The sequence below is a fragment of the Oryx dammah genome, unplaced genomic scaffold (genome assembly GCF_014754425.2).
Source record: "Oryx dammah isolate SB20612 unplaced genomic scaffold, SCBI_Odam_1.1 HiC_scaffold_21, whole genome shotgun sequence".
Classification (NCBI taxonomy): Eukaryota; Metazoa; Chordata; class Mammalia; order Artiodactyla; family Bovidae; genus Oryx; species Oryx dammah.
Genome location: NW_024070205.1, coordinates 47,155,508 through 47,182,966, shown reverse-complemented (window position 1 = coordinate 47,182,966; position 27,459 = coordinate 47,155,508). Strand labels below are relative to the sequence as shown.

The 27,459-nt window shown below is 37.5% G+C and overlaps 1 protein-coding gene across 1 annotated transcript in view; it reads left to right on the top strand.

The window, feature by feature from the left end:
* Positions 1-1,331: 1,331 nt before the first annotated feature.
* Positions 1,332-27,459, top strand: part of AKT3 (AKT serine/threonine kinase 3) — a 279,685-nt gene continuing 253,557 nt past the window's right edge. Inside the window, exons 1-2 of the mRNA XM_040263596.1 lie at positions 1,332-1,625; positions 11,949-12,109. Of these exons, the coding sequence (XP_040119530.1) occupies positions 12,064-12,109 (46 nt within the window). The 5' untranslated portion in view covers positions 1,332-1,625; positions 11,949-12,063. The remainder of the gene's footprint in view (positions 1,626-11,948; positions 12,110-27,459) is intronic.

The following is a 27,459-nucleotide window of genomic DNA, read 5'->3' as shown; positions in this document are numbered from 1 at the left end:
GATTACCATCCCAGTGTTGTCAGGAAATGGAAAAAGCACAGTAGGAAGTGCCCTTCAGAAGTAGTAAGTCTTCTACAGAAAGAGCCCCAAAGCACTACCAAGAACCTTGCATTGGAAGAAATAGCAGGTACATCCACAAGGCTAGAGTCACATGGTGAAATAATATGATTTTTTCAAAGTGTTCTAGAAGCAACAATACGTGGTGTCAGAAAAAGTAAACTTCTTTCATAACTTTCTGGAGTATGAGGTATGGTTAAAAAAAAAAAAGGTCATTTTGCGAAAAAACAAACAAAAAAACCCAAAACAAAACCATCTCCTTTGTAAACATTCTCAGAAGCCATGAACTTCAAAAGAAAGCAATGCTGTCTTCGTAGTGAATGCAATACATCATGGCCTCCTCAAAGTCAATGAAAACTATATACTATCTCTAAAAAATGTGAAATTTTAAGGTTGAATTACGATGCTACTGTAAGGTGTACACTATATGTGGTGGTTACTGCTTACAGGAAGCGCTGGGATGGCTCTTCCGAGAGAGGTTCTAGGACTGGACAGTAAGGTCTCCCGCTCTGTACTGACCCCAGAGGTGCAGAGCGGTGGGTTCGCTTCTCGCCCAGCTGCTAGTTTTTGGGGGCGCGCCCCTACAGGGAACCGCCCATCTCGGGGGCCTCAAGTCCCGGCCCTCTAGGCTCCCGGCCTGACCTCCCCCGAGCTGCGGCGGGCGGGAGGAGAAGCCCCGGGCTCGGCTGCTCGCGGAGGGCAGAAGAGCCTCCCCTCCCGGGCCTCGGGTGCCTGCCGCACGCCACGAGGGCGCGGGGGAAACCCACAACTTCCCGCCCAGGAACGACGCCCCGCTACTGGCTCCGGCTGGGGGGTGTTCTCGCGAGAGGAGAGGGGGCGCTGGCCGCCGCGGGCTCGGGGGCTCGGGGAAGCCCGCGGACGGGGGCCCGCGGGGAGGGGGCAGAGGCGGCGGGCCGGCTGGGGACGCGGGGAAGCCGCTCCCGCCAGTCGCCGTGCGCCAGCCCCTGACGTCAGGAGTTTTCCTCAAAGTCAACAACAAGCCCGCGGCGGCGAGAGCTGATCGCGGCCGCCCCAGCGGGAGGAGGGGGCGGGGAGGCGGCGGCGGTCCCCCCCCCCCCCCCCCCCCCGCGGGGCGCGGCCCTAGAGGAGGCCTCAGACCCCCGACCCGCGCCGGGCCGCCAGGGCCTCTCAGAGCCTCCGCCCGCCGCCGCCTCGCCTCGCCGGCTCGACCCGGCCCCCGCCCGAGCGGAGTTTTCTGGTGATGAATTGAATTTGTAGCCGAGATCCGATTCCCACGTAGAGTCTCCGCCCCCTCCCCCCCGCCGCCTCCCTCCTCCCGCCGCCGCCGCCGCCGCCGCCGCCGCCTCCCGCTCCAGCTCCGCGGCCCGGCCGGCTCCCTCCCTCCCTCCCCTGCAGCCCGCCGCCTGCCCTCCCGCCGGCCACACCGGGCTCCAGGGGGGCCAGAGGCTCTGCGGGGTGGGGGGAGGACAGGAGGGGAGGAGGAGGGAGGGGGACCCCCGAGTCGCCCCCTCTCCTCCCCCCGCCCCCCGGCTCCATCCTCCGCCGCCGCCCGAGCAGCTGCGGGGCCGCCGCCGCCGCCTTTGCAGGTAACAGCCACCGCCCCCCCCCCCCAACTCTCGCCCTCTCCCCGCCGCGCCTGCACTCCCTCCGGGGCCCCCTTCGGGCGGGGATGGCGGTGGGTGAATGAGGTGGGGGCGTCCGGCTTGTCACCGCGCCGGGGGCGTGGGCGTGGGGCTGGATCGCCGGGGGCTGGGGTGAGGGATGCGGGTGCGGAGGCCGGGGATGCCCGGCGCGGGCGGACCGCACCCCTCACTTTGCGGGGGAAGCCGGGGCGGCGGTGCGCGGGGGCCGGGGAGGGTGTTCCCGGCCTAGCGGTGCGGTCCGGGTCTGGGCCGCCCTGGCCCGGCGCCTCCGGTCTCGCTCGCTCTGCGCCACTCTCGCTCCCGCCCCTCACCCTCGCCGCCGGCCGGCGGCGTGGGGAGGGGGCCCGGCTCGGCCTGGGGTGGCGGCGGGGTTATGTAACGCGGGGAGCGCCGGTGTCAGGGCGTTTGGGTGGGGGAGGGGGCTGTCTGCGCGTGGGTGGGGGAAGGCAGGGATGCGACGGCTCCCCGGGGTCTTGTTCTCCACCCCACCCCCCCGCCGCCGCTGCCGCCGGCGCACAGGAAGAGACGGCGCTGGTGGGGTGGGGGGTGTGTGGGAGGTGGGGAACGTGCTTGTCTGTGTTTTTAATAGTAGTGGGTTTTGATCCGCTCGGGAGTTGTGTGCTAAGAATAGAAATGTGCGGAAGATGCTGGCTTTGGCGGATCCAGTGATGCTGTCGCTGCTGGCGGCGGCGGCGGCGGCTCTGGCTGCAAGTAAACAAACCAGCCTCTTCCTCGTCCACCTCCTCCTCCTGCGCATCGGTCTGCATCAGCCATGATGCTGGTGGGGCCGTTTTGAGCCCAGAGTTGAAGCGGAGTCGGTTGCTGTGTGCACCCAGACTCCTAGGCGGGGTCACCCCTTGTTTGGGATTTCCCGGGAATCTGCAGTTAGGCTCGATTGAATTTCTTTGGGGCCAGGTTTTCGATACCGGTGTTTACTGTTTATCTTCTGAAAGCAGAGGAAATGCTTACCCATAAGTCAAGGCTGGGATACTCAGGTTACTTCCATCAAAATAATGTTATGAAAGTGACACCAACACGTTCCACCAGTGTGGTAATTGATCGAAAGCCCAGTAGTTTGTAATTGATAACGTTTCCAAATAGAAATTCAACAGTGAAACCTATGTATCTATAATAATTACTAGTGTTGATAAAACGTTCACTTTTTTAGTTCATCGTGACGCGAAAGAATGGGAAATAATGACTTTTTTTTTGTAGTTAATACGTTGTCAGCTGTCTGACATCAATTTAGATGTATGTTTCATCTTTGGTAAAGTATGGTCTTATAATTAATATCTTTTAGTGCACTATAAATCATTAAACAACTGTTGGGCTTTAGTTTTGGTGAAAAGTCATTAAATTAGGTTATAGATTGTTGGAAAACAGTTGAAAAAGCCGAAAGAGAAAGAGTCCTATAAAGATGGTCTAGGAAACTCTGTCTTCAGAACTTGTTATTGTGAAATATGTATAAATGAATAAGAATATTTCAGGAGGTAGTTGTCTATAACGTGAAGACAACTTTTATTGGCGTATCTACTTACTAGTATTACTAGTTTTCTAAAGTATACGATAGAATGCACAGTTATTTGTAAGGTATATGTCGGGACTGTAGATGTTTTTTTCTTCCGCCCATGCATAATCTAGACTTTGAAAGTTTACCAGTGAGACTGTATTTGACGGTCTGCTTTATGTTTTTCTCACTAAAGTTTACCCCACTATCTTTGGTTAGTTTGAGCTTTTAATTTTGTAGTGAGGAAAGTGCATATATCACATGATTGAGACAACATTGGAAGTTGGAGACCAAGAAAGAGTTTTAGCTTTGTGTTTTTATTGTGTATTTGCAGTATGTAGTATGTTTTCTTAGAGTGTTTAAAAAATAATATCGTGTCTAAAATCATTCTGGAAAAAAATTTATGAAACTGTTACTTGTATTCATCTTGTCCCATACTCCTAGCCTTTCTGTACTGATTACTTTAGTGAATTGTTTTCCAACCTAAAATTAATTTTTACTTTGACTCTTGAAGTTGTGTGTTTAAAAATATTACTTTGGGTGTTTTTGTTTATGTAACTCTAATGGCTGTAAAGTATTTTAAATAAGATTTCTTTCATTCATTCATTGAACAAGTACTGGAGTGTTGACTGTGTGGTAGGGACTGATTTGATAGAAAACTTATACTATTTACATTTCATCCAGAAGATCACTACTATTAGTGAATTTGTTTTCAGAATCACTGCAAATCTAAACATGTTTTGGTTAAACATATGGAACAAATGTACTTAGAGTCTTGTACAAAGTAAGGATTTAAGGTTTTTTAAATTCTAGCTCTCTAAACATGAGACCTTCTTACAAAAAACTCAATGGAAAATTTCAACTATTTAGGTTTCTTTAGAAAGAGGAACTGGTTTTACAAATTGATTTTGTGGAAGTTTAGAATTTACTTAAACTTTGCATAGTTTATGAAAAGATGGTTAGACTTTGTTGTTCAAGCTTTCAGTACTAGACTTCACCCTTGTGAAGATAAGGCAGTTATTGTTAATGATGTGTTAATTGGATTTTTTAGCATGATTTGATAGGATCTAGTCTTTGTACTGTGATTAAGTTTCAAGCACTAAAAAATACTTAATTTAGAACCATTAGCTTTGAATAACGTAAAATGCAGGGCGTTTAATTTAGACCAAATCTGTCCTGTAGTTTGACTTGATTTTTATTTTTAATATAAAATATAATTAATGCACATGATTAATTTTTGTAGATTTGTATTTATTTAAATTACTTAAAATTTCTGTTTTCCCCTCTGGGTTTTAGAGTGTGCATCAGTGTTCTAAATCTTGGTTTCATGCAGCATGTACTTTTCTGTAGTTTCCTGAATCATTTTATGATAACTTAAATATTTCATCATGGTCTTTTATGTGTGATAAGAGCTGGATTCAATTGAGAGTTAACAGGAGCCAGTGCCTGATGAGCGCTTGCATGTTCCAGGCACTGTTTTATGTGCTTAACATGTATGAATGCATTTAATCATCTAATAGCCGGTTACACTTCTGAAAGAGATTTTCACAGGAGAAAACACTTTTCCTCGCATTGTAAAATTTTTGTTTCATTTGAACTTTCTTAGTTTTGAAACCCTTCTTTTAGTGTTTTCCTAACCTGTTTATACCTATTATTAGAGTTCACAGTGACAATGCTAAATTTCACTAATGTAGTACAATAAAATTTACACAGAAATCAAGATAATAGGATTTGATTATCATCTTATATCAAGTCATATGTAAAAAAGCATATTGACTGAGCCACAACATTTTTTTTTCATTTTTTTCAAATGCCAAATTAAATGCCCTAGATGTTTACATGTTTTAGTCTAAGCACTATAGTCTTTGAACATGTTAGATGTAAACATTTCCTTTACCAGAAAATCTTCAAATAATAGTCAGTAGGTAAATAAATGTATGCTTGACCTATAGATTTCTTAGTTCTTTTTCTTTTCAGTTCTCTGGTTATATTTATTTATCACCAGTTACAGATATTTCATGTTTTTATATGGGTATATGTTTCTAATATTCAGAGAGAAAAGTAAAAAAAAAAAAAAATACTGGAAGAAATCACTTAGAGATTTTCAAATGAGAATTTTCCTATGTATTAGTTGAAAAAGTCTCTGACTATATTTGGGAGTCTAGGGGATGAGAGAGGGAGAAAGATATTTTTGCCAGTATTGGCATTTAGTCCAAATTTTGTCTGAGTGAAATTGATGTTTGAATGTTTTATTAACCTTTTGAGGATGGAACTGTGTATAATCAGGATACTGTCACCTAAGATGGCATCTATAAGTGAAATAGGTACTCAGTAGCCTTGAACCTGAAGAATTATAAATAAGAGCTATTTACATCTAATGCTACACTTTTTTTTTTTTTGGCTAAGGAAACTGAGGCACAGAGAATTAAAGGACCTTATATAGCATCACTCTGGGCAGGGCAGAGTTGGGAACAGGGACCCAAGTTTGCTACCCTGCCCTGTGCTCTTTCTAATGCACCACTGAGATGAACTTTGTTACAGGATTCCATACCTATTGGTTAATTCTCAGTTTAATAAGAAGTAAAATCTGTCAGGCTGATTAATGGCATTTTTGTGTGTGTGTGTGTGTGTGTGCGTGGGTGCTTTTTGTTTTATAATCAGGAAGGTTCCCAAGTCAGAATTTAGAAGGATTTTACATGTATATTAAAAAAATATGGCCAACCATGCAACTGCCATTCTTTTAGTAACAACCTTCATCCTGTCCATTGGTCATTATATAAGTGCTTTCATATAGAGACAAGCCACATTTTATATTAAAAATGTAGGGGTGAATTTGTCAGTAGCTTGTTCAGTGGTTTAGGAGAACCAAAAGAAATCCAATAAGCATTTTCTTAGTTGTTTAAAATTAAAATATTGACTACCCAGTACAGGTTGCTGTTTTTAATTTGATTAATAATGGATATGTTGGTTGAAATGACACTCAAATGCCCTGAACAGGGATAAGGAAAAGGGCAGAAATGGTTTATGGTTTTGTATACATATTTCAAAGTTTATAAAGTTGATTATTAAGAATTGGCAATTTAAAATAACTGATATTTTGTGTGAAAGTTAGAAATCTTGCCTATGCTTATTCAGATATTTCCCCATAGTGTGAAACAGTGAAGATATCTATATAGAAAGAGTTTAAAGAAAATCCACAGAGTATATTATAATCTGAAAAGAAGAAAGGTATCCAAAGTATATATATGTTCATTTCCCTATATGATATGTTTTTAGCAGGATAGCAACTCATAAAAGGACAGACTGGTTTAAGAGTTTTTTGAAAAGGAGATCAGGTTACCTTGAATTTCCTTTCCACTCCAGTATTTTTCCTTTCCCTCAAATCCTTATGAATATTTCATGTAGTCTTATGTATTTATTACAGCATATATTAGTTTCACCTATTTCTTAGAATCAGTAAATACCATAGAAATATATTGTGGTTACCCTTGACCATCATTTGTTTTTCAAAGTAGAAACTTTCTATTGTGTTTGGACATCAATTCTTAATTAGTTTAATTTGGCTAGCATCTAAAGTATATGAAAAATGTGGGTACAGAGCAAGTGTATTCTGGATAGTATTAATTCTATCCAAATGTATAGTAGCTTTAGGGCTTCTCTGATGGCTCAGTGAGTGAAGAATCCACCTGCGATGCAGGAGACACAGGAGATGTGGGTTCGATCCCTGGATCAGGAAGATCCTCTGCAGGAGGGAATGGGAACCCACTCCAGCATTCTTGCCTGGAGAATCCCATGCGGGCTACGGTCCATGGGGTCAAAGAGAGTCGGCATGACTGAGCATGCCCAAGCACAATTATATAGTAGTTTATAGAAGGTTGTGTTACAACCTATTAACCTGTGAATTTTATTCTTTATAAAGAAGAATTGCTAGGGGTGCTTTTTAACTTTATGTTAACCTACTTTTAGTCTTCTGTTATAATCTGTGATGCAGTAGTTATATTTAATTTTTAATTTATTTGAAAACATCATGCTTTATTGGACTTCTGAAATAGTTATAGAAAAAATGTTCAGAGCTATTCACAAACATTGCACATATTTTTGAGAGTTCATATTTTGTTACTTTATAGAAAGTATACCAAACTGATAGAAGACTTGAATTGCTTCTTGTTACTTGTCGTTAATTTGTTATGGTAACTGTGAAGAAATAATGTTATCATTATTGGTTGGTTATGGTCTTAAGTTCAAAATTGTAGATGTGGTAACTACTGCCCATATTCATTTTTAGAGTTAATTGAGAAAACATGTGAAAGCACTTTGATAACAAATTATTATAGGTTTGGAAAACATTTTTAAAATATTTTGTTTAGCTTGGCCCTTGTATACTCAGCTTCGTTCTTGTCACAGAGTAGATAATCAATACATATTTATTGGCTGAATAAACATAGAGGTGTGTGTTTATTATGTGTTACACACATAGGGGTGTGTGTTTATTATGTGTTACACACATAGGGGTGTGTGTTTATTATGTGTTACACACACACACACTCTCTCTCTCTCCCCCCCCCCACCTCTCTCTCTCTCTCACTCTTTCTTGAGTCCAGCGAGTCAGTTCTTTGCATCAGGTGGCCAAACTACTGGAGTTTCACCTTCAGCATCAATCCTTCCAATGATTATTAATGAATAGGGAAGAAATTTATTATAACTGTAATTATTTTTGTGTAGGTTCTTCTATAATGTTTTAAGTTCAGGTTTGTTTTTACTGTGGCTTCATACCATTCTGTTTGTCAACTTAGAATTTTAGCTTGCTTCATCTTAATTCGTTATCTAAAGCTGGATCTTTTTTCTTTCACTCATCCATCCATTCATTCATTTATTCCATGTTTGTTAAGCATCTCTTATGTGCCAGGAAGCATCAAATTGCTTTACTAAATAATAATGCTATTGAATGAGATAAAAGATGTGAAAATGTTTTGTAAATTGTAGAATTAACTTAAAATGTCATTATCAAAATCTCAGATAATTTTGTATGAAAATGCTTCTAGTATAACTATATGTGTAAATTCTGAATTGAATCTACCAAGAATTTTGAATGAAAATTTTCATAAGAATGGGAAAAATTAGATATGCAATATGTTTAAAAGAAAAATAAGCCAAATTTTGTTGCAATAGCTCATTGGATAGAACAGATTTGTAGAGAAGTAGTTACTGTAAGAGGAGGTGAAGTTCACTCTACCTTAGGAAACAGATTACAAACCTAAAGTACAGCCCAGCATTTAGCAGATTAGTATTTTTAATAACATGTAAGACTTGAGTGGGAGAGCGTATTCGACTTGGTGCAAGAGTGTTGCCAGTGCAGGAAAAGTAAATCAGAGAATATGGTGAAGTGCATGAGAGTCAATAGCATTGGTTCTGTATTAAAGACAGTGTTTATTTATACCTTATTGATCATAATTCTAGAGTAATATACCTTTAAAAGAGTTTTAAATTGTTTTTGAAGTATGTATCATTTTAGCCAGGAGAGACCCAGGAGCTGTTTTAAAGCTGAAAAGTATGATTTTGGGTAGAAGTTGGTGGTAATATTTTAAGATATAGTATGGATAAAGCCATGTGTGTATTGCCTGGGTTGACTGGCCCTGTTGAAGATGATAAATTTTGTCCTATTAATTTAATATACATTTAAAAAGTTTAAATATATAGGCACTGGTAAACATCTTTATTTAGAAAACTCGTTTTTGGAAGCAATTTCTTTATAAAACTAAATTCATTAATTTGGGCTTGATCTGAGTATTTCAGTGCATTTTTTTGTCCTGATGGGGCTGTGCTAGTGGAAAGTGTGTGCCTGTTTCTGTCGTCTTGATTCTCATAAAGTAGCTGTGTGATGTTGGGCAAGATGCTTCATTTGTCTTGACTTCTCTTTTCTCAGCTGTGAAATGAAGGTGCCTTCTAGCTTAGAGTCTAACAATGAAATGTACACCTAAGAAAACAGAATCAATTTTGAATTTACTTTTGTTTTTCTAGTGTTTTATGTAAGGGTATGACAATGCAGATTATTCTAATAGGAAAATACTTACGTTTATTGATGTGTTTTGTTTGTTTATTCTAAGTGTTGGTCATAGATTTCTTTCTTTTCCAATCCCAAGGATATTAAGATATGAATTTTCGTTTACCCAGAGTATATAGTTTAATAGTTAGAAACCAAGGATGATTAGTAGATGTGATGCCCCTTGTTATAAGTATGACCAAAGAAGGTCTAAGTGCAGTTCTTCTAAAGACATCATTTTGCATTAGTGTCCCTAATATTTAACTTCCTTATACAGTTGACCCTTGACCAGTGCTGGGGTGGGGGAAGCGCCCCACCCCGAAGCGCCCCACCCCAACCCCAGTGTCAAAAATCTGCCTACTGCTATCTCTGCCTCAAAAACAAAGGAATTGATAAATGACTCATCCAGGGGCAGGAAGCTGACAGTTTGGATAAAATAAGGACTCTTAGTTCTTTTAATTCCACATATTGTGATCTCTAATTGAACACAAACTTTTCTTCACACTTGGGTAACTTGAAGATCTATAAAATGAAGATGCAAGTAGTATATTTTTTGAAAAAAATCTACATATAAGTGGACCTGCACAGTTCAACCCATGTTCAAGGGTTAATCGTAATTATTTATGTTGTATAAGGAGTTAACCCTTTCAGTTATCTAGCTCCATATTAAGTAGCCAGCTGGTCATGTTGAGTTCTTAAGGAAGTTATGGAAATCAAATTAAAATGATGTTTTGATTCTTTACCAAAAGCTTTTTTGTTTTTTTGCCTGTTTTTAATGGTGAAATCTGTCTTGTCTTGAATTATGTGGTCATTTCCTATGGCTGTTTGTCACACTGTGTTCCCTTGGATTTCAATGAATGTTACTAAAGGAAAAAAAAAAGCCTTGTGTGTTCAAGTAAGTTTAGGATTTGCTGAGATAAATAAGATTATACACGATATATTTTATACCTTTAATATGGTAATAGTGATGTTTCAAGAGAATGACATGGTTTATAGAATTTCCCAAACTTGTTTGACCAAATAATTTTTTTTTCTTCTTTTAACCCTCTTTTTCTTCTTATTTTTCTGGAATTTCCCTTTTATTTTGTCAGACATGTTTTGGAAAAATACACCAAGATTCTAATATTCCTTTTGACTTTGTGCAGTAGTTAGACTGGAATGATTTTGAGGACAGTCGTGGTCCAGCCTGACATGACAGGAGTGGTCTTCTATTCAGCCACACAAACTTTGTCAGGCTCTCTTGAGAGAATGGTAGTCTTAATTCCTGACTGCTAAATGATTAGGCTCTGTACTTAATGTGCCTTGGAAAAAGAACTATAATTCGTTTCAGTACTAGCTAGGAAGTCTAACCTTGAACTTATTCCTATGCACTATTTATCAAAGTCATATTTGAGAAAATATTGGGTTGACCAGAAAATTTGTTTGGGTTTTTCCCTAAGATGTTACAGAAAAACTCAAAACTTTTTGGCCAATCCAATAGTATAATTCTATGCTCCACCCATTTTTTCTGGTTATCTATGTACCTTGGTTCCTGTATCATGTTTCTTGGTCCCTTTTTGCGGAGCTGCTTTAACTCAATTATATCTTGACATTTTCCCTTTTAGATTGAGAGAGACAAGAACTAGCCTGTAAAACTCATTGCTGTATGTATGTGAGGATATTTTTGAGGACTTTTGTTTATTACACTACAAGGTCTCTTATAAAGATCCACGGGTTAAAATTTCAGATTTTTGTCCCAGGAAAAATTTTCTTCTGAACAACATTTTTTCTTCTAAAAAATATTTATGGATACTGTAAATAATGAAACTGATTTTATTTCCTTATTTGCATTGCTTCCTAAAAGGTTCATGTTAAATTTGTGGTCCATCTTTCACAAATATGTAGATTTTTACCCTGGTGGCTTTTTATCTTTGCGAAAGTCAAAGAATGTGGGCTTCAGAATCAGATTGCGTTCAGATCTTAGTTGTTTTTAAATCTGGGCATCAGCTTAATCTCTGTAAGCCTCAATTTCCCCATCTGCGAAATGTAATGTGCCCTCATAGTGTTGCTATGAAGATTACCAGAGAATAATTGATGTTGCAGTTCTTGACATGTCTTTAATACTCCATACTTTTCCCCACTTTCATATTCCCTGTGTTTCAATTCACCTACTTTAAAAAATAATTGATTTTTATATTATTTGTAATATTTTATGTATTGTAATCTACCTAATATATTTCTTGGAACAAGGCAGAGTAAGCATACATAAGTGTTGGTTTCTTAGCACATTGTTTTTTACATAAAATCTAGCAATTAAAAACTTTCACAATTGCTTTGCCATAACTATTTCAAAATTTACTGAGATTTTGAAACTAAACATAGGTGAAGATTTACTTTTAGTCTGTCTCACTTTCATTTTCTTCCCCTTTCACCTCAAACACCCATCATCAAGTCAATTTTCTGTACTCTTTGAGTAGATATGACAGTGGTTAAGATATTTTTTTGTTGTTGAAAACTCTTAGGTTAAAAGTTTCACTATCATTTGAAATCTGTCACAAGACCAGAGAAGTGCATTCATTGTAAAACTACTTAATAAATAGGTTCCGCAGTTTGAAGAGCTAGACTTTTATGTGAGGTCAGGTCAGTTGAAGACATTTACAAAGAATTAGTTGTTTGTTATTGCTATGTGAGTTGCAAGAATGGAAAAAAAAGAAATTCTTTCTTCAATACTTCCTTCCAGGCTGAGTCATCACTAGAGAGTGGGAAGGGCAGCAGCAGCAGCAGAGAATCCAAACCCCAAAGCTGGTATCACAAAGGACCATTTCTCCAAGTTGGGGGCTCAGAGGGGAGCCATCATGAGCGATGTTACCATTGTGAAAGAAGGTTGGGTTCAGAAGAGGGGTAAGTGTTCAACAAAACTGAAAACAGTATGGTTGGTAAGTGTGCTAACACTTAGTTGTGTCCTGGAAGTCAGTATCTTTTTTTCTAATGTTGGAAACAAAGTAAACTGTGGCATACTATGTCCACTAAGATCTAGAAACCATATTTAACATGTGTTAGGAGTTTGCTTGTTATTTTGGAATTCTTTGTAATACTTGATTTTGATCATTTATAATCAAATTAAGACGGTTTGGCTTATCTGGTATGTTGTGTGCACGTATGTTACAGAAAGTTTGTGTTGTATTTTTCTGTATTGTCCACAGATTCTACAATCCAGAGAGATGTCTTTAGATGTCTTAGAAAAATGTCTAACTTGTATTAAAGACAAGTAAATAAAGGTACTCAGTTACATTAAGCCATTTTTGGGTGGTGGCAGGGAAAAGGATTAAAGTAGTAAAGAGGCAGTATTCTCTCACAAACTCATGGAGTCAGTAATCCTATAGTTAGATAAGTAAAGTCCTAAAGTAAAAGACCTAATGATGAAAGGGACTGTGTATTGTGCCCGCCCATGTACGTTTAATTTAGTATTTTAATTTTTCATGACCCACTTTTATTATTTCTTATTCACTCCTATTTTAGATAAATAATTCAAATGCATTATTATTGCTTTTTAATACTAAAAAAAGCCTCTTGAATGTAAAGCTTAGTTTATCCTCCATGAGATCACCTACTAATGAGGTTAATGTGCTTATTTTGAAATCTAGACTAGAGTTTAGACTGGTTGCCAGGCAACTACTGTTTATCCACATGGCCAAATTCAGTAGGATGAAGATGGCTCCATTTTCAGAGCTTTAACTTCTTGTATATCTGTTTTCTAGTTAAAAGTTTCCTCTTAATAATTTTGTAATTTTTAATATTCTTTGAAGCTTTGTAGTTACTATTTAGGCTCAAAAGATGTTGTCAGTAGTTAAATATGATTTCATATTAATGAGTTTTTTAAAAATAAGCCTTATTGAGTTGTAATTTATGTATAATAAGCTTCACCTGTTTTAAGTGATAAATTCTGCTGAATTTGTACACTAGTGTAACAAATGGTACAACCATGATGTAGAACATTTCTGTTAGACCAGAAAGTTCTCTCATTGCCCTATGCGGTCAGTCTTCGTCCTTGAACCCTGGCCAGCCACTGATGTGCTGTTACTGTAATTCTGCTTTTCTAGAATTTCATATAAGTAGAATCATACAGTATGTAGTCCTTTGGGTCTGGTTGCTTTTACATAGTATAATACTTTACAGATCCATCTGTGTTGTTGTGTATATCATTAGTTTGTTCCTTTTTATTGTTGAGTAGTATATCACCATCTAGACATACCACAGGTTTTCTGTTTACCGGTTGGTGGGTTGTTTCGAGTCTTTGGCTGTTATGAATAAACCTGCTGTGATCATTTGAGTACATGTCTTTGTGTGACGTGTTTTCATTTTTCTTGAGTATTAAGAATGAGATTGCAGAGTCATATGGTAAGTATATGTTTAACTTTATAAAAACTGTTTCCCAGAGTGGCTATTTGCATTGTTAAAGTTTAATTTTTCCCATGTTATTCTCGTAGTATAAATTTGGGAAGCATTTTCATATTTCAGTGCTGTATGAAAATTATTTAAAATTTTTTTAACTTGTCTCTTACATTTATATATTTTTTCCTTTTTTTTTGGGTGGGGGGATGGCAAATCACTTAAACTTTTTGGAGTTTTATTTTATTAATCTCAAATATCTGCTCCCACAAGATAGTTGTGAGGGTTAAGTGAGTTAATGGATGTGGATGTGTTCTGATAATTCTTAAGGTATTACTATCACTGCATTTTATCAAGGTATTAGGAGTGGTTCTTGAGTCTTATTTAATTGTGTCTTGTATGAAACACTAAAATAGAAGTTTGGTATGTTGTGCATGGTGTACAGAATAAAGAAAAAATGAAAGTGAATTCTCAGTGTTTTTCCTGTATTGTTTAGTGAATATGATTGTAATTAGTGTGTGTGTGTGTTTATTTTGGGAAATAATGGTCATATAAACAGAAGAATTTGAGGTACACAAGGTATAGAATGAAAAGTAACTCTACCTCTTCCAACTAGTTTCTCGCTTTAGAGAGAACTTTTTTATTTTTAATTCTGCTGATTATTATCCCAGTTTTATATATAATATGCTAAACCTTATTTTTGATGAATCTTAAGTAATCTACTGTATCTTCATTGAGAAAAATAAGAAGTTTTAACTTTTAATACTTATTTTCTCCCTTCCGTTTTTTTGATTTTGGTGTTTGTGGTTAAACTTCTAGCTTTTGCACTACTAATTCTGGAAAGTTTTTAGACGTTGACTCTAAACTTGCCACTTTATAAGTTGAGAAAAAGTGATACACCTCCCAGTCTTTTCCTTTGAATTCCACATTCCCTTCTCATTTTATGTCAACTGTAGCATTGATTTTATATTTTTAAGGCTTATAATAGTTGCTGCTTCTAAAAAGCAGTAATCTATATTATGATTATGTATATTACTTACTGCTAAACAAAGATGATGGGATCCTTAGAGAAGAGGTGGATTTTTGTACTCTATTGATACTCAAGATCATCCCGTACTTTAGTTTGGCTTCTGGTATGTCATATCACTTTTTTCTGGATTTTCCAATGACCACATTTCCCCCCTGTTGGTAGAAGAGCCTTCTTCATCATATCACTTGGTTATTTATCTAGCTTTTTAATCATACTATTTGTGGAAGTTCTAAGATAAACTGACTTTTCTGAGAATGATGCTTAGCTAGTGTCACATTTTTTAATTGCATTCTTGGGTAAGTTCTTTGCTTTCTTAGCTCTCGTGTCTGTCTGCTTTTTGTTTTGGATTTATTTTCAGTTTTCTGGAGTATTTCCTGAAGTCACTTTTTCAGAAAGAATGTGTGTGGGTACTTGCCAACACCATGTCTGAAAAGTCCTTTTCATTTTTGCACCTGTACATGCCTTGGCTGGGTGTAAAATTAGGTTTAAAATAATTTTCCTTCAGCATTTTGAAGGTTGTATCTCATTACCTTTTAGTAATGTTTTATTGATAAGAGATTTAATGCTATTATAGAACAGTATTTTTGTAGGTAACCTGATTTGTATTTTGGAAGCTTTTTATGTTGATGCCTTTTTATCCTTGGCATTATAAAATTTGAAGAGGATGAATTATAGTGCTTTTAACTTTTTTCTGTAAAGCATTTGTTAGACCCTTTGAAAATGAGCTATGTCTTTAGTTCTGAGAAATCTTCTGTGTTTCTTTTATTATTTTTCCCTTCTGTGTTCTCTGTGTTCTTTCCACATTGTTTCCCCTAGAACTTCTATACCAAAGTCTGTTTTAAAGTTTTCCTTTTGTTTTACATCTCTTTTTTTTTTTTGTCTATTTGTTCTGAGAGATTTTCTTGACTGTTCTATAACTCTTTATTGAATTACTTATCTCAGGTCAAGTTGAAGTTCATCTTAGCCCTCCAACTCTTTGCGACCCCATGGAATACAGCACATCAGGCCTTCCTGTCCATCGCCAAACTTTGCTCAAACTCATGTCCATTGAGTTGGTGATGCCATCCACCCATCTCATCCTCTGTCATCCCCTTCTCCTCCCACCTTCAATCTTTCCCAGCATCAGGGTCTTTTCAAATGAGTCAGTTCTTTGCATCAGGTGGTCAAAGTATTGGAGTTTCAGCTTTAGCATCAGTCCTTGCGATGAATATTCAGGACTGATTTCCTTTAGGGTGAACTGGTTGGATCTCCTTGCAGTCCAAGGGACTCTCAAGAGTCTTCTCCAACATCACAGTTCAAAAGCATCAATTCTTCAGCGCTCAGCTTGCTTTATAGTCCAAGTCAGCTATTACTTTATATTTCTGGGAATTTCGTCTCATTCATGGTCACTTGCTCTTATTTTATATATAAATATAATGCAGATTTTAATCTTAGGACACTAAGTAGGTTTTAAATTTTTTCTCCTCATCGAATAACTCTTCCAATTTGTTTATTTTGGTTCTTTTTGATGGTGGTAGTTGTTTCTTCAGGTGTCTGGTCATCTTTATTTGTCTGTGTATACTTCTGAATGAAAGACCAGAATTACACATAGTGCCCTCTCTTTTTACACAGTGGGGATTAGTGATGTTGGTGTTTAACTGTGCTCTTAAAAGGTTTAGTTGAAACATTAGAAAAAACCAAATTAGGCATATTTTTCTTCCACCCTTAATTTATTCATTTAGACATTTTCAGTGTTATCTTAATAATAATGTTTTGTTTTAGTCAGGCAAATGTCATATAGTCTGTTGTTGTTTGGCTATATTTTGGTTCAAAGAATTTATTCTAAAGAATTGTTACGATTTGCTGCTTGCTTATTACCCTGGGTAGATTATTATCACCTGAACTTGGTGTACTCCTTTGAAAATAAATATAATATCTGCCTTCTTTACCTTATAGTGTGATTGTAGGTATTACAAGATAATTTATTTAGAGGAGTGGTTTCAGACTCTTAAACTATAAATAAATATAGAAAAAGTTGTAATATAGTTCTTACTTTGTCAGTCCCTTTTCTTAAATTTGTATTTATGAATCATTTATTAGCTCCTGTCCAGGTATAATCTCATTGTATTTGTACTTTTTAATGTGAATAAGCTAATAAGCTAATATTGCTCTTTAGCTAATGTCTTAGAATAGGGAAAGAGACTTAAAGGTAATTATTGATATTATGTAGGATAAATGCTTTTCTGACTGTGGCTATAAGTGATATATCAGTAGTGAAAACTTTCCTCTACTTATCCAAAATCATGAGTATTGAGACAACACATTAATTTAGTATTGTTGGTGTTAGAAATTCCAATGAAAGAAACATCAGTTGCAAACTGGAGTATTACCTGCATTTTCCTTCTTAGTGGTCCTAGGAGAGTACCTAGCAGTTTGGCTGCACATCAGAATAAGATGCATTTGCATATATATCAGACACTTCTTAAATTACTTTCTTCAAAGATCAGCCTGTGGGTATACTCTGGGTAACTTAAAATCTTTAAACTAGGTGTCAAAAGTTTTGCTTTCTTAGTTTCCATTACAGCTAGTAGTAATATTGGCTCTGAAGAAACTTACTGTATTAATAAAATGGGAAATTTTAACCTGCTTAAAAGGTTTAAATTCTAGAAATATGTATATTTTAATAATGTTGCATAAGGGCTTATTGTAGTTTATAAAATTTTGTTTGGTTAATAGTACTGTTTCTTAAAAACCTAAATAGTCTATTAATGTGGAGAGCCAGTTCCTTTGATGGCAAGTTAAAATTTGTAATGTGTTTTTAGTCAATTCATCATCTTACTGTTTTGAAATTGGTACAAATTTAAGAGGTCGTTTTAAAGCACTTTGATTGATGAAAATGCTGCATGATGTGTTAATTCCTTACACTTTTTGTTGTTTTAGTATCTAACAAATTGAACTTCATGTTATGTTCTGTGTGTGTAATCAGCTTGTGTTTTCAAAGAACTTTTTCCCTAGTTGCCTTGTGGTTATAATAGTTTCCATTCAAGGATGTCCATTGTCCATAAACTGGGTCCTTTGAATGATATTTGTCTTACATTGTATGAAATGGTTTGCTTAGATGAACTAGAATGTTAGTATTTGGTGATTCTTAGCTAAAACTTTATATGTTTATGAGTTTTTTTTACAAAACTGCTTAATCCCCACTGTGCAAAGTATACCTCTGTAGCAAAGATTGTAAGATAGGTTATGGTTTAATGTGTGCTGTGATCTAGTTAATTGTAAGTTGTTACAGAGAAAACAAAAGTGTGCCTTTTTGGGGGTGCTTTTCTAAGTCCAGGGGCCTTTCCTTCTCTTTTAATTTGTATATACTTATGTACATTTTGTTCATATGTTATTCACAAAGTGACTTTTGAAATAAATTATGAAGTGATTAAGAAAAGAGAAAATGACAGCATGATTTCCTGTTTACTAGTCAGTAGCAAGCATTTTCCATAGAGAGTGAAGAGCTGTGGTAGTGACTACATAAACCACATGGTAGATTAGAGAAGCTCACTTTGATTATTGACATTACAGAAGGAGCAGAGACATGGAAAAGTTAAATTTATTTTCTAATTGCATTAAACTTGGAGATTTAATATATCTACAGTGATGTGAAATTTGTTGTTCTTATTGTTTCAATGTGTTTGTTTTGAAAGTGTTAACCACGTCAACCAAATGGAGAGAAACTAAATGGAGAGAACGATTTGATAGTTTTCATACACATTTTAGAGTGTAAAATCCCTGTTACCCCCCTTCCCAATCAACAATTGAGTTTGTATATTGACTTTGTATTCTACAGTCTCATTAAATTCACTTTTTAATGTTAGTTGACTTTAAAGGTTTTGTGTTGTTAGTCAAGTCATCTGCAAAGAGCTACAGTTCTGTTTATCCCTTTCCAGGCTTTATGCCTTTAATTAATTTTTCTGGTCTTATTTCACTGGTTAGGACCTTTAGTACACTGTTGAGTGTAATTGGTGAGAGTGGACATTTCTGCCTTACTTCTTAAGTTTCATATTAGCCTTAGGATTTCACTGCTGCCTTTTATTGAGTTGAGAAAGTTCCCTTCTATTCCTAGTTTGCTGAGAACTTTTATCATGAGTGGGTGTTCAGTTTTTTCAAGAGATTTTCCAGCACCTATTGAAATGACCATTTAACTCTCCTTATTACTGTTTTAACATGTTAATATGGCATACTACTTTGATTGCTGGAATAAACCCTTTTGGTCATGATGTACTGTCTTTAATATATTAACAGTTTTGATTCACTAATACTTTGTTAAGGATCCTTTTATACATTTACCAAAATATTGATCTATAATTTTTATTTCAAGTTTTGTGTAATAGTTATGCTAGACTAATAAAATAGGTTGAGAATCCCCTCCTTGATTTTTGAAGGAATTTGCAAAAGATGAGTTTTATTTCTTCCTTATATGTTTGCTAAACTTCAGTCAGTGAAGCCATCTGGGTTGGAGCTTTTTAAAATAATACATTCAATTTATTTAATAGATACAGGAGTATTCAGATTTTGTTTCATCTTGTGAAATTTGAGTAAGTTGTGTATTTTAAGGAATTTGTCCATTTTCTCTAAATTGATTTATTGTCTGTTAACCCGACTTGAGGATTTTCCTGAAGTTGATTTCTGTTGATAGCTCTTCTTCTTTGCCTGTGATTGTATTTTCTTGTTACTTCACATGTCTGATATATAGTTCATTGTGTTGATGTGTTATACAGACTCTTGATCTCTTATTTCCTACTGAAGACTACTGCTTTTTGTTTTAATTGATACTTAACCTCAATTTTATTCTTTACTTCATTTTCTCTGTTGTGAAAAGCAGTTAAAATCTCTGCTTTTTTCCTCAATATTTTGCTTTCTGTTTTTTGGCTCTTTTTTTTTTTTTTTTAATGCATGTATTATTCTGGGGTTAGCTAGAATTTGGGCAGAGTTTACATGTAGGTTTTGGGGCTCCTCCTTTGTGTCTTCCTGTCTTGTGGGGTATTCTCATTTTCTAGTCATGAAAAGTTTTTGGCAGCTCTGAGCTCCAATCTGACTCCTTTAAGCAACATGACTATGATTTTTTGTCGAAGTTTTATCCACGCTAATCTCAAGAAATGGAGGAGCCTCTCAAGCAACAAGTCATATAAAAATGTAAATCTCATCCGGTGCAATCAGTTCTCTTCTTTCAGGGGTAACTTTCCCCAGTTTCTGCTTGCTTTTGGTGCTTTTCACTGCCTTCAGATAGTTTTTATTTTAGTATTTTGTACAGGATTTATAACTTTAAGTATGGGAAAGTTAGCTTAATATAAGTCACCCTACAGTCAATGAAAGTGGAACTCTGTTAGACATGTGTTTTAATGTGTAGAAGTAAAGTTTAAGCTTTGTAAGTCACTAAGTTTTGTTATTTGTTAATTACTCATAACAAATTAAGAGGAGTAGAAACTTCATCTATCAGTATAACCGAGGAAACTAATGGTTTAAACCATCTGAGCTCCAGTTACCTGGAAACATAGCTAAACCTTTTCTCCAGTAAATTTGTAGACTTTTAAACTAGAGGAGTCTTTGGAAGTTGTCTAGTCTTATACCTGTTTATCTTACAGTTTAGAGAACAGGTCGGTTTTGGAGTTGAGGCAGAGCAGGACCAGTAGTGGAATTACTGTATTGCCAATTTTATGATGCTTCATATTTTGTTCCTTTCCTGTCACTTAGGAATATACTGGAGTTCTTTTTAAAAAGCTATTATTAGTACTCGGTGAGGGAGTAGGTAAGAACTGTAGAACAGGAGGCTTTAAAAATCTCTAAGAATGGAAAAGGGAGTAGCTTTCATCTGTTGGAAACCTCATGTCCCTGTGTGGAGCGCAGGGACACTGTCCCTGTTGAACTCACCTGTGTTAGCTGCCTTGGGGAACTTGGCTCTGATGTGATGGTTGTGCACTGACTACTGTATTTTCTTAAAGATATGTTTTTACTTATGCCAGTTATTCTGCTTGGCATTTTCTTCCCTTCTGTCTTTGTCAGATATTTTAATTTTAATATCATCTTGATGTTTTCCCAGATCACAGTCTTATAGAGTGAGAATGATTTCTCTTGTCTCTAACACATTCCTGCCTTGTCTTGTTTTAGGCTTTTTATTGACTAGTTACTACGTAGATACATTATTTTACCTTCTCCATTATAAACTCCCTGAGGGCAGGAACCTCGTCCAGTACAACTATATTTCTTCCCCCGTAGGGTCTACCAGTACCTTGAACATAGCTCTTAATCTTTCTTTGATAAATGAATAAGGAAGAGGAAAAAACAATTCTAGATGTTCAAATATCAGTATGTCACAGATATCAGGGCTTAGAACTCAATTTGGGACAGCTGAGGCAGGGCAGGGAATACAGACTAGATAGTCACAGTTATGGAAGTAGCCTGTACCTAGGATGGGCTTCCCAGGTGGCACAGTGGTAGAGTCTGCCTGCCAGTGCAGGAGACACAAGAGGTGAGGATTCCATCCCTGGGTCAGGTGGGTCCCCCGGAGTAGGAAATGGAACCTGCTCCAGTGTCTTGCCTGGAAAATTCTGTGGACAGAGGAGCCACCACCCCCCCGCCCCGCCCCACACATACACGCACCCTACACAAACATGTCCCCCCCCACACACAGACACACACTCCTAGAATAGGATTCTGGGATTCCAGATCAGGTCATACATTTATCATTCTATCGTGCTTTTGTGTATAGGGACTGCTGCTGCTGCTGCTGCTAAGTCACTTTAGTCGTGTCTGACTCTGTGTGACCCCATAGATGGCAGCCCACCTGGCTCTCCCGTCCCTGGGGTTCTCCAGGCAAGAACACTGGAGTGGGTTGCCATTTCCTTCTCCAGTGCATGAAAGTGAAAAGTGAACGTGAAGTTGCTCATTCGTGTCCGACTCGTAGAGACCCCATGGACTGCAGCCTTCCGGGCTCCTCCACGGGATTTTCCAGGCAAGAGTGCTGGAGTGGGTCTCCAATGCCTTCTCCAGTATAGGGACTAATGGAGTAGAAATTAGAACTGACTGAATGGTTATTTCTGGCAGAGGTGGCTGGGAAGATCCCTCATAGTCCCAGAGTAGATGAGCATATAAGTTATCTTAACCAGGTAAGTGGGACACTGTAGTGAAAAATGCAGTAGTGATCATAGTTCTGAGAGATTTGTTCATATTAAGGGATAATTTTTGCTTTACTCATAGAACTGAGAAGTGCTTCCACATTCATGAAACTTAACTTGTCAAGCCTATGAGGAGAATCTTTTCTGATATGTTTCTGATGGATCATTTATTGAAACTAAAATCTCTTTGTATAAGGCATAGCTGTTTCATTATGTAATAGCTCTGAGCACTAGTAGTCTTTATTTTGCCTTCCTGAGCAGTAAAAAACACAAAGTTCTGTTTTCCCTATGATAGGCCTTCAGATTGGAGAAGGAAATGGCAACCCACTCCAGTATTCTTGTCTGGGAAATCCCATAAACAGGAGCTTGGCAGGCTACTGTCCATGGTGTTGGCAAAAGAACTTAAGGCAACAAATAAGGCCTTCAGATATTTCAAGATCACTGTAATGTCTTCCCTAAAATCTTTCTAAGCAAAAAGTTCTGTTCTCTTTAGTTTGTTTATTGTACGACATGGTTTCTAGCTCTCTCATGCATGATCTTTGGTGTCCTCTTACGGAGATATCTGTTTGTCCTAAAATGTGGTGTTATAGATGATCTTATTTGCAAAACAGAAATAGAGACACAGATGTAGAGAACAAATGTATGGATACCAAGGAGGAAGCAGAGGGTGAGATGAATTGGGAGATTGACACATATATATATACACACACACACACACTAGTATGTATAAAGTAGATAAGTAATGGGGCCCTGGTGTCTAGCACAGGGAACTCTTATTCAGTACTCTGTGGTAACCTAAATGGAAAGACGATCCACCAAACAGGGGAAATATGTATACGTATGGCTGATTCACTTTATGTACAGCAGAAACTGACACAGCAGTGTAAACAACTATACTCCAGTTAAAAACAAAACAACAAAAGAGAGATAATATATATTTTTTCCCATTGCTAGTTTGTAAATGTTTCTGTTGCCTCATGCCATGGCCATCATTGGGTATTATTTTGATTTTTAACATTTTTTATTGGTTATTTGTTTTATATATACTAGTGTGTATATGTCAGTCCCAGTCTCTCCGTTTATCCCTCCTCCACCAACATTCCTCTTTTTTGGTTTTTGCCATTTCATTGCTGTCTTATTTTACATCTCTTTGTTACTGAGGTTTAACTTTGTTGTTATTTCTTTTAGCTGTTCCTCCCCCCTCCCCCAATAAATTGCTTGTTCTTATCCTTAGTCAGTTTTTATATATGAAACTTACATCTTTCATCAAGTTCATAAATGGTGTATATTATTTGTTTGTAAGAACATTTTATATATTCTGAATACCATTATTTTGTTGATCTTTTTGTTGCTGCTGCAGATCTTTTCCTGATTCGTATGCCTTTTAACTTTAGTTTTGTCATCTAAAGGTTTTTAACTGCTATGTATTCTATTAATATTGTATCAAGCTTTTCTTTAAGGATGCCATTCAGGTCATACTTGGAAACTTTTGCTTGTTTTCTTTGAGCATCATTATGATTTTAAAAATTTGTGTTACGGAAGTAATATATGAGTTCTTTTTGTAAGAAGGCTAAAGCAACAGATAGAGTTGCACTATTATTTTCCTTCTCAGAAATATTGCCATCAAGTATGTTGTGCCAGTATAAACTCAGATTTTTCCTCGAATATTTAAGAACTGGAAAGATACATGCCAAACTATAAGTAATATTTGTCTCTTGTCAAAAGATTTGGATTCAAGGAATTGAGCAGGGCACATGAATAGGGATAATGAAAAAAATGAGACTTCTGTGCTTTATTCTGTATAAACATTTGAATCTTATTGTTTTGTCTCATTTTACATAAATGGTGTCATAGTCACTTAACAGCATGTCTTAGAGATTTGTTTATGCTGTTGCAACATGTAGTCAGAAAAGAATGACTCCTCTGACAGAACTTGCTTTTAGTGAACCTATTCTCGTTCATCGATTTGTCTGATTGTTGCTGCTGCTGCCAAGTCACTTCAGTCGTGTCCGACTCTGTGCGACCCTATAGACGGCAGCCCACCAGGCTCCACCGTCTCTGGGATTCTCCAGGCAAGAACACTGGAGTGGGTTGCCATTTCCTTCTCCAGTGCATGAAAGTGAAAAGTTAAAGTGAAGTCGCTCAGTCGTGTTCGACTCTTCGCGACCCCATGGACTGCAGCCTACCAGGCTCCTCCGCCCATGGGATTTCCCAGGCAGGAGTACTGGAGTGGGGTGCCATTGCCTTCTCCGTGTCTCATTGTTAAGTATTCATATACTGTCAGTTTAGTCCAGTGGTTAAGAGAGTGGAGCTTCAAGTCTTCGCCTTGCCTTTTGCTAGTGGCTGTGGGCAAAATACTCAGCATGCCTAAAGTTACCATCTGTAAGATGGAGATGACAGTAATTTCTCTCATATGGTGGTGGTGGTTTTGTCACTAAGTCACGTCCGAATCTTTGTGACCCAGTGGACTGTATAGTCCACCAGGCTCCGCTGTCTGTAGGATTTTGTGGGGAAGAATACTGGAGTGGGTTGCTATTTCCTTCTCCAGGGAATCTTCCCGACCCAGGAATTGAACCTGCGTCTGCTGCACTGCAGGCAGATTCCTTACTGCTGAGCTACCAGAGGAACCCTTTATATGGTTGTGTGCTGTGCTTAGTCTCTCTGTTGTGTCCTCGTGTCTGACTCTTTGCAACCCCATGGACTGCAGCCCACCAGGCTCCTCTGTCCATGGGATTCTCCAGGCAAGAATACTGGAGTGGGTTGCCATGTCCTCCTCCAGGGGATCCCAACCCAGGGGTTGAACCCAGGTCTCCTGCATTGCAGGCAGATTCTTTACCGTCTGAGCCGCAGGGAAGACCATATAAAACATCATAATGTTTGATTAGTTTTTATCACAGTACATGGGATATTCTAAGTAGTTAATAAGCAATAGCTGCTATTATTGGTATTATATATAACTGCTATTATTATTATTATATATTCTTACCATTATAGAATAGCTGCTATTATTAGTAATCTGTTATATGACATTGCTAAATTTGACATCAGTTTTACTGATATTTAGTATTTAGCTTCACCCACTATTTTCTTCTATAAAAACAATAAGGATCTTTGCCCGTACAAGGTTTTGTTTTGTTTTTAATACCTTTCTCATGCTCTGTATTTCTCAAAAATTATTGATGCTACCTGGAACTCAGTGATAACGATCTTCTCGGCACCTTTGGGCATTATAGAAGTGTGAAAGAGGAGTTACTCAGTATACCTTTTCTGTTGTCTGACCTGAATGTTGTGCTGCTCTCTTCCTCCGTCTTTACCTGTTATCACTTTAAAGTTTCTGTTTATTTGTAACCATTTTAAAAAATTTGTTTTCCTGTATTTATTCTCTGTTATGATACTGCTGTCTTTTCACTTTTTCTAAATAAATTAGTGCTACAGCAACAAGTATAAACATTTTTTTCCTTCTGTACTCAGGAGTGGGTAAGGCCAAATGATAGGTGCATTTTAATCTTGTGGTTGACAAAAAATGTTTGTTATTTAAGAACACTAATTTCCTTTTTGTCCACATTTGCAAACTAAAACATTCTATCTAAAATTCATGTGTCAAGAGAGGCATAATTATATTTTTTAATTTTGTGATAGCAACAATTGATAAATGAAAATGAAAAAAGAAAGTAAAAGTTGGGAAAGAAGGTGAAGGGGAACAGTTTTTCACCTTCATAGTGGGAAGTCAGTTGAAATCAAGAAAGAGAGCCATAATGCCAGGAGTAATAAAAGTGGCTGTATTTCACAAGCAGAATGGTGAGGGTGTGAGGTGTATGTATGAATGGTAGAAGAGACACTACTATTTTTTAAATCTTAAGTTCTTTCATATGTTACTGAATTATTATTACATTCTGCAGGTATTAATAGTAAACTGTATCCCACATGATCCTAGTTTATGAAGATAAAAAGCATAGTTTTCTATATTGATATAGGTATAAAAATTGATTGGAAGGAAATATATACCACAGTGTTAAAAGTGGTTATCCCTGGGTAGTGTTTTTTTTTTCCATCATTATATTTTTCTATATTTTATAAAATTTCTAAAGTGAGTTTATTACTTTTATAATCAGGAAAATATTAAGGGAAAATATATAGGACTGTCTGCATTTAATTTGTCATATCTGGCATCAGTATGACATTTTTATTTATACAAGTACTATAACTTTTTTAAATTAAAGAAGTTAGAGAACCGTTTGGGAAGATCCCCTGGAAAAGGGAAAGGCTCCCCACTCCAGTATTCTGGCCTGGAGAATTCCATGGACGGTAAAGTCCATGGAATCGTAAAGAGTCAGACACGCGACTTTCACTTTCAGTTTTCACTTTCATTTTCTCCATGTTTTAAATGTATTAGTAAGGCAAGTATTCTGTTAAAAATAACAGACTAGGTAGCCAAGAGTAACAAACAAAGACGTGTTTATTTTTTCCAGTAAGATGGATAAAGGTCAGCAGGGACTGGTTGTTTATCAGATAAGGATAAAATCACCAAAGATTCCAGCTCTCTCTGCTTGTGCACCTTTAGCTTACTGGCTTTTCATTCCTACACTTGTTGATTCAAGGTTTCAAGATATCTTTCAGTCTCTAGTGGGAGGCGGCCAGGGTTAAGGGGATTGGGAAAAGATACTGCTTTAAAGAAGCAACAGTGTGTGCCACAAAATGTTTTCTTTTATGTGTGTGTGTTTGTGTGTAGTTATAATGTTGGTACTGAAGTTCTTAGATTTCCGGCAGAAACAATTTCCAACCTTTGTACAGGTCAGATTGAAAGTTTGGCACATAGCATTCTCTAAAATTTATCCCTGTTATTATTCTAAAGGATAGCTATTTTGCCTGTTTGTAGGACTTCTAGGCTTGTGCTCCCTTCTTAAAAAAAGATAGTTTGTTATTCTGAGGTGATAGTGACTTAGGAAGTATGTTTGTAAAATGATCCTCAATTTTTTTTTTTAATGATCCTCAGTTTGATTTGACTTTCCTTGTAGAATCCAAATTTTAGTTTCCAGCCAGTTTTCTGAGGATTGTGAGTTTTTAGTGTATCAAATGAATTATATAAAGGTTTTCATTTTTGTTTTTAATTTAGAGTATGCAATGAAATTGGTAGTCACAGGTTTTATAGCTGATGATTCCAGCTCTGTTGTTTAGTTGCTCAGTTGTGTCCAATAATTTTCAGACCCCATGGAATGTAGCCCGCCAGGTTCCTCTGTCTGTGGGATTTTCCAGGCAAAAATAAGTGAGTGAGTTGCCATTTCTTTCTCCAAGGGATCTTCCTGACCCAGGGATCGAGCCCGAGTCTCCTGCATTGCAGGTGAATTCTTTACCACTGAGCCACCTGGGAAGCCCAATTCCAACTCTACCATCTGGATCAGCCAAAAAGACCCAGATTACATCCTTCAAAATATTAGGGGTTATATTTACTTGGATTTTTTCATCCATATGTTTTAATGAATATTACTCCTTATTTTCTTACTCCTCTTGTGACTGACTTTAAACATTTTTTTAAATGCAAGTTTATATAGCTTTCAGTGTTATATTTATGGCTTTCAGCATTAAAATGGTGCTGAATAAAAATACATTACTATCAAATTAGACTCGTTTGTAAAAGTTTAGATCTTCATAGTTGTGTTAACTTATTTTTTTGGTTAATTTTTCTTAGCAGT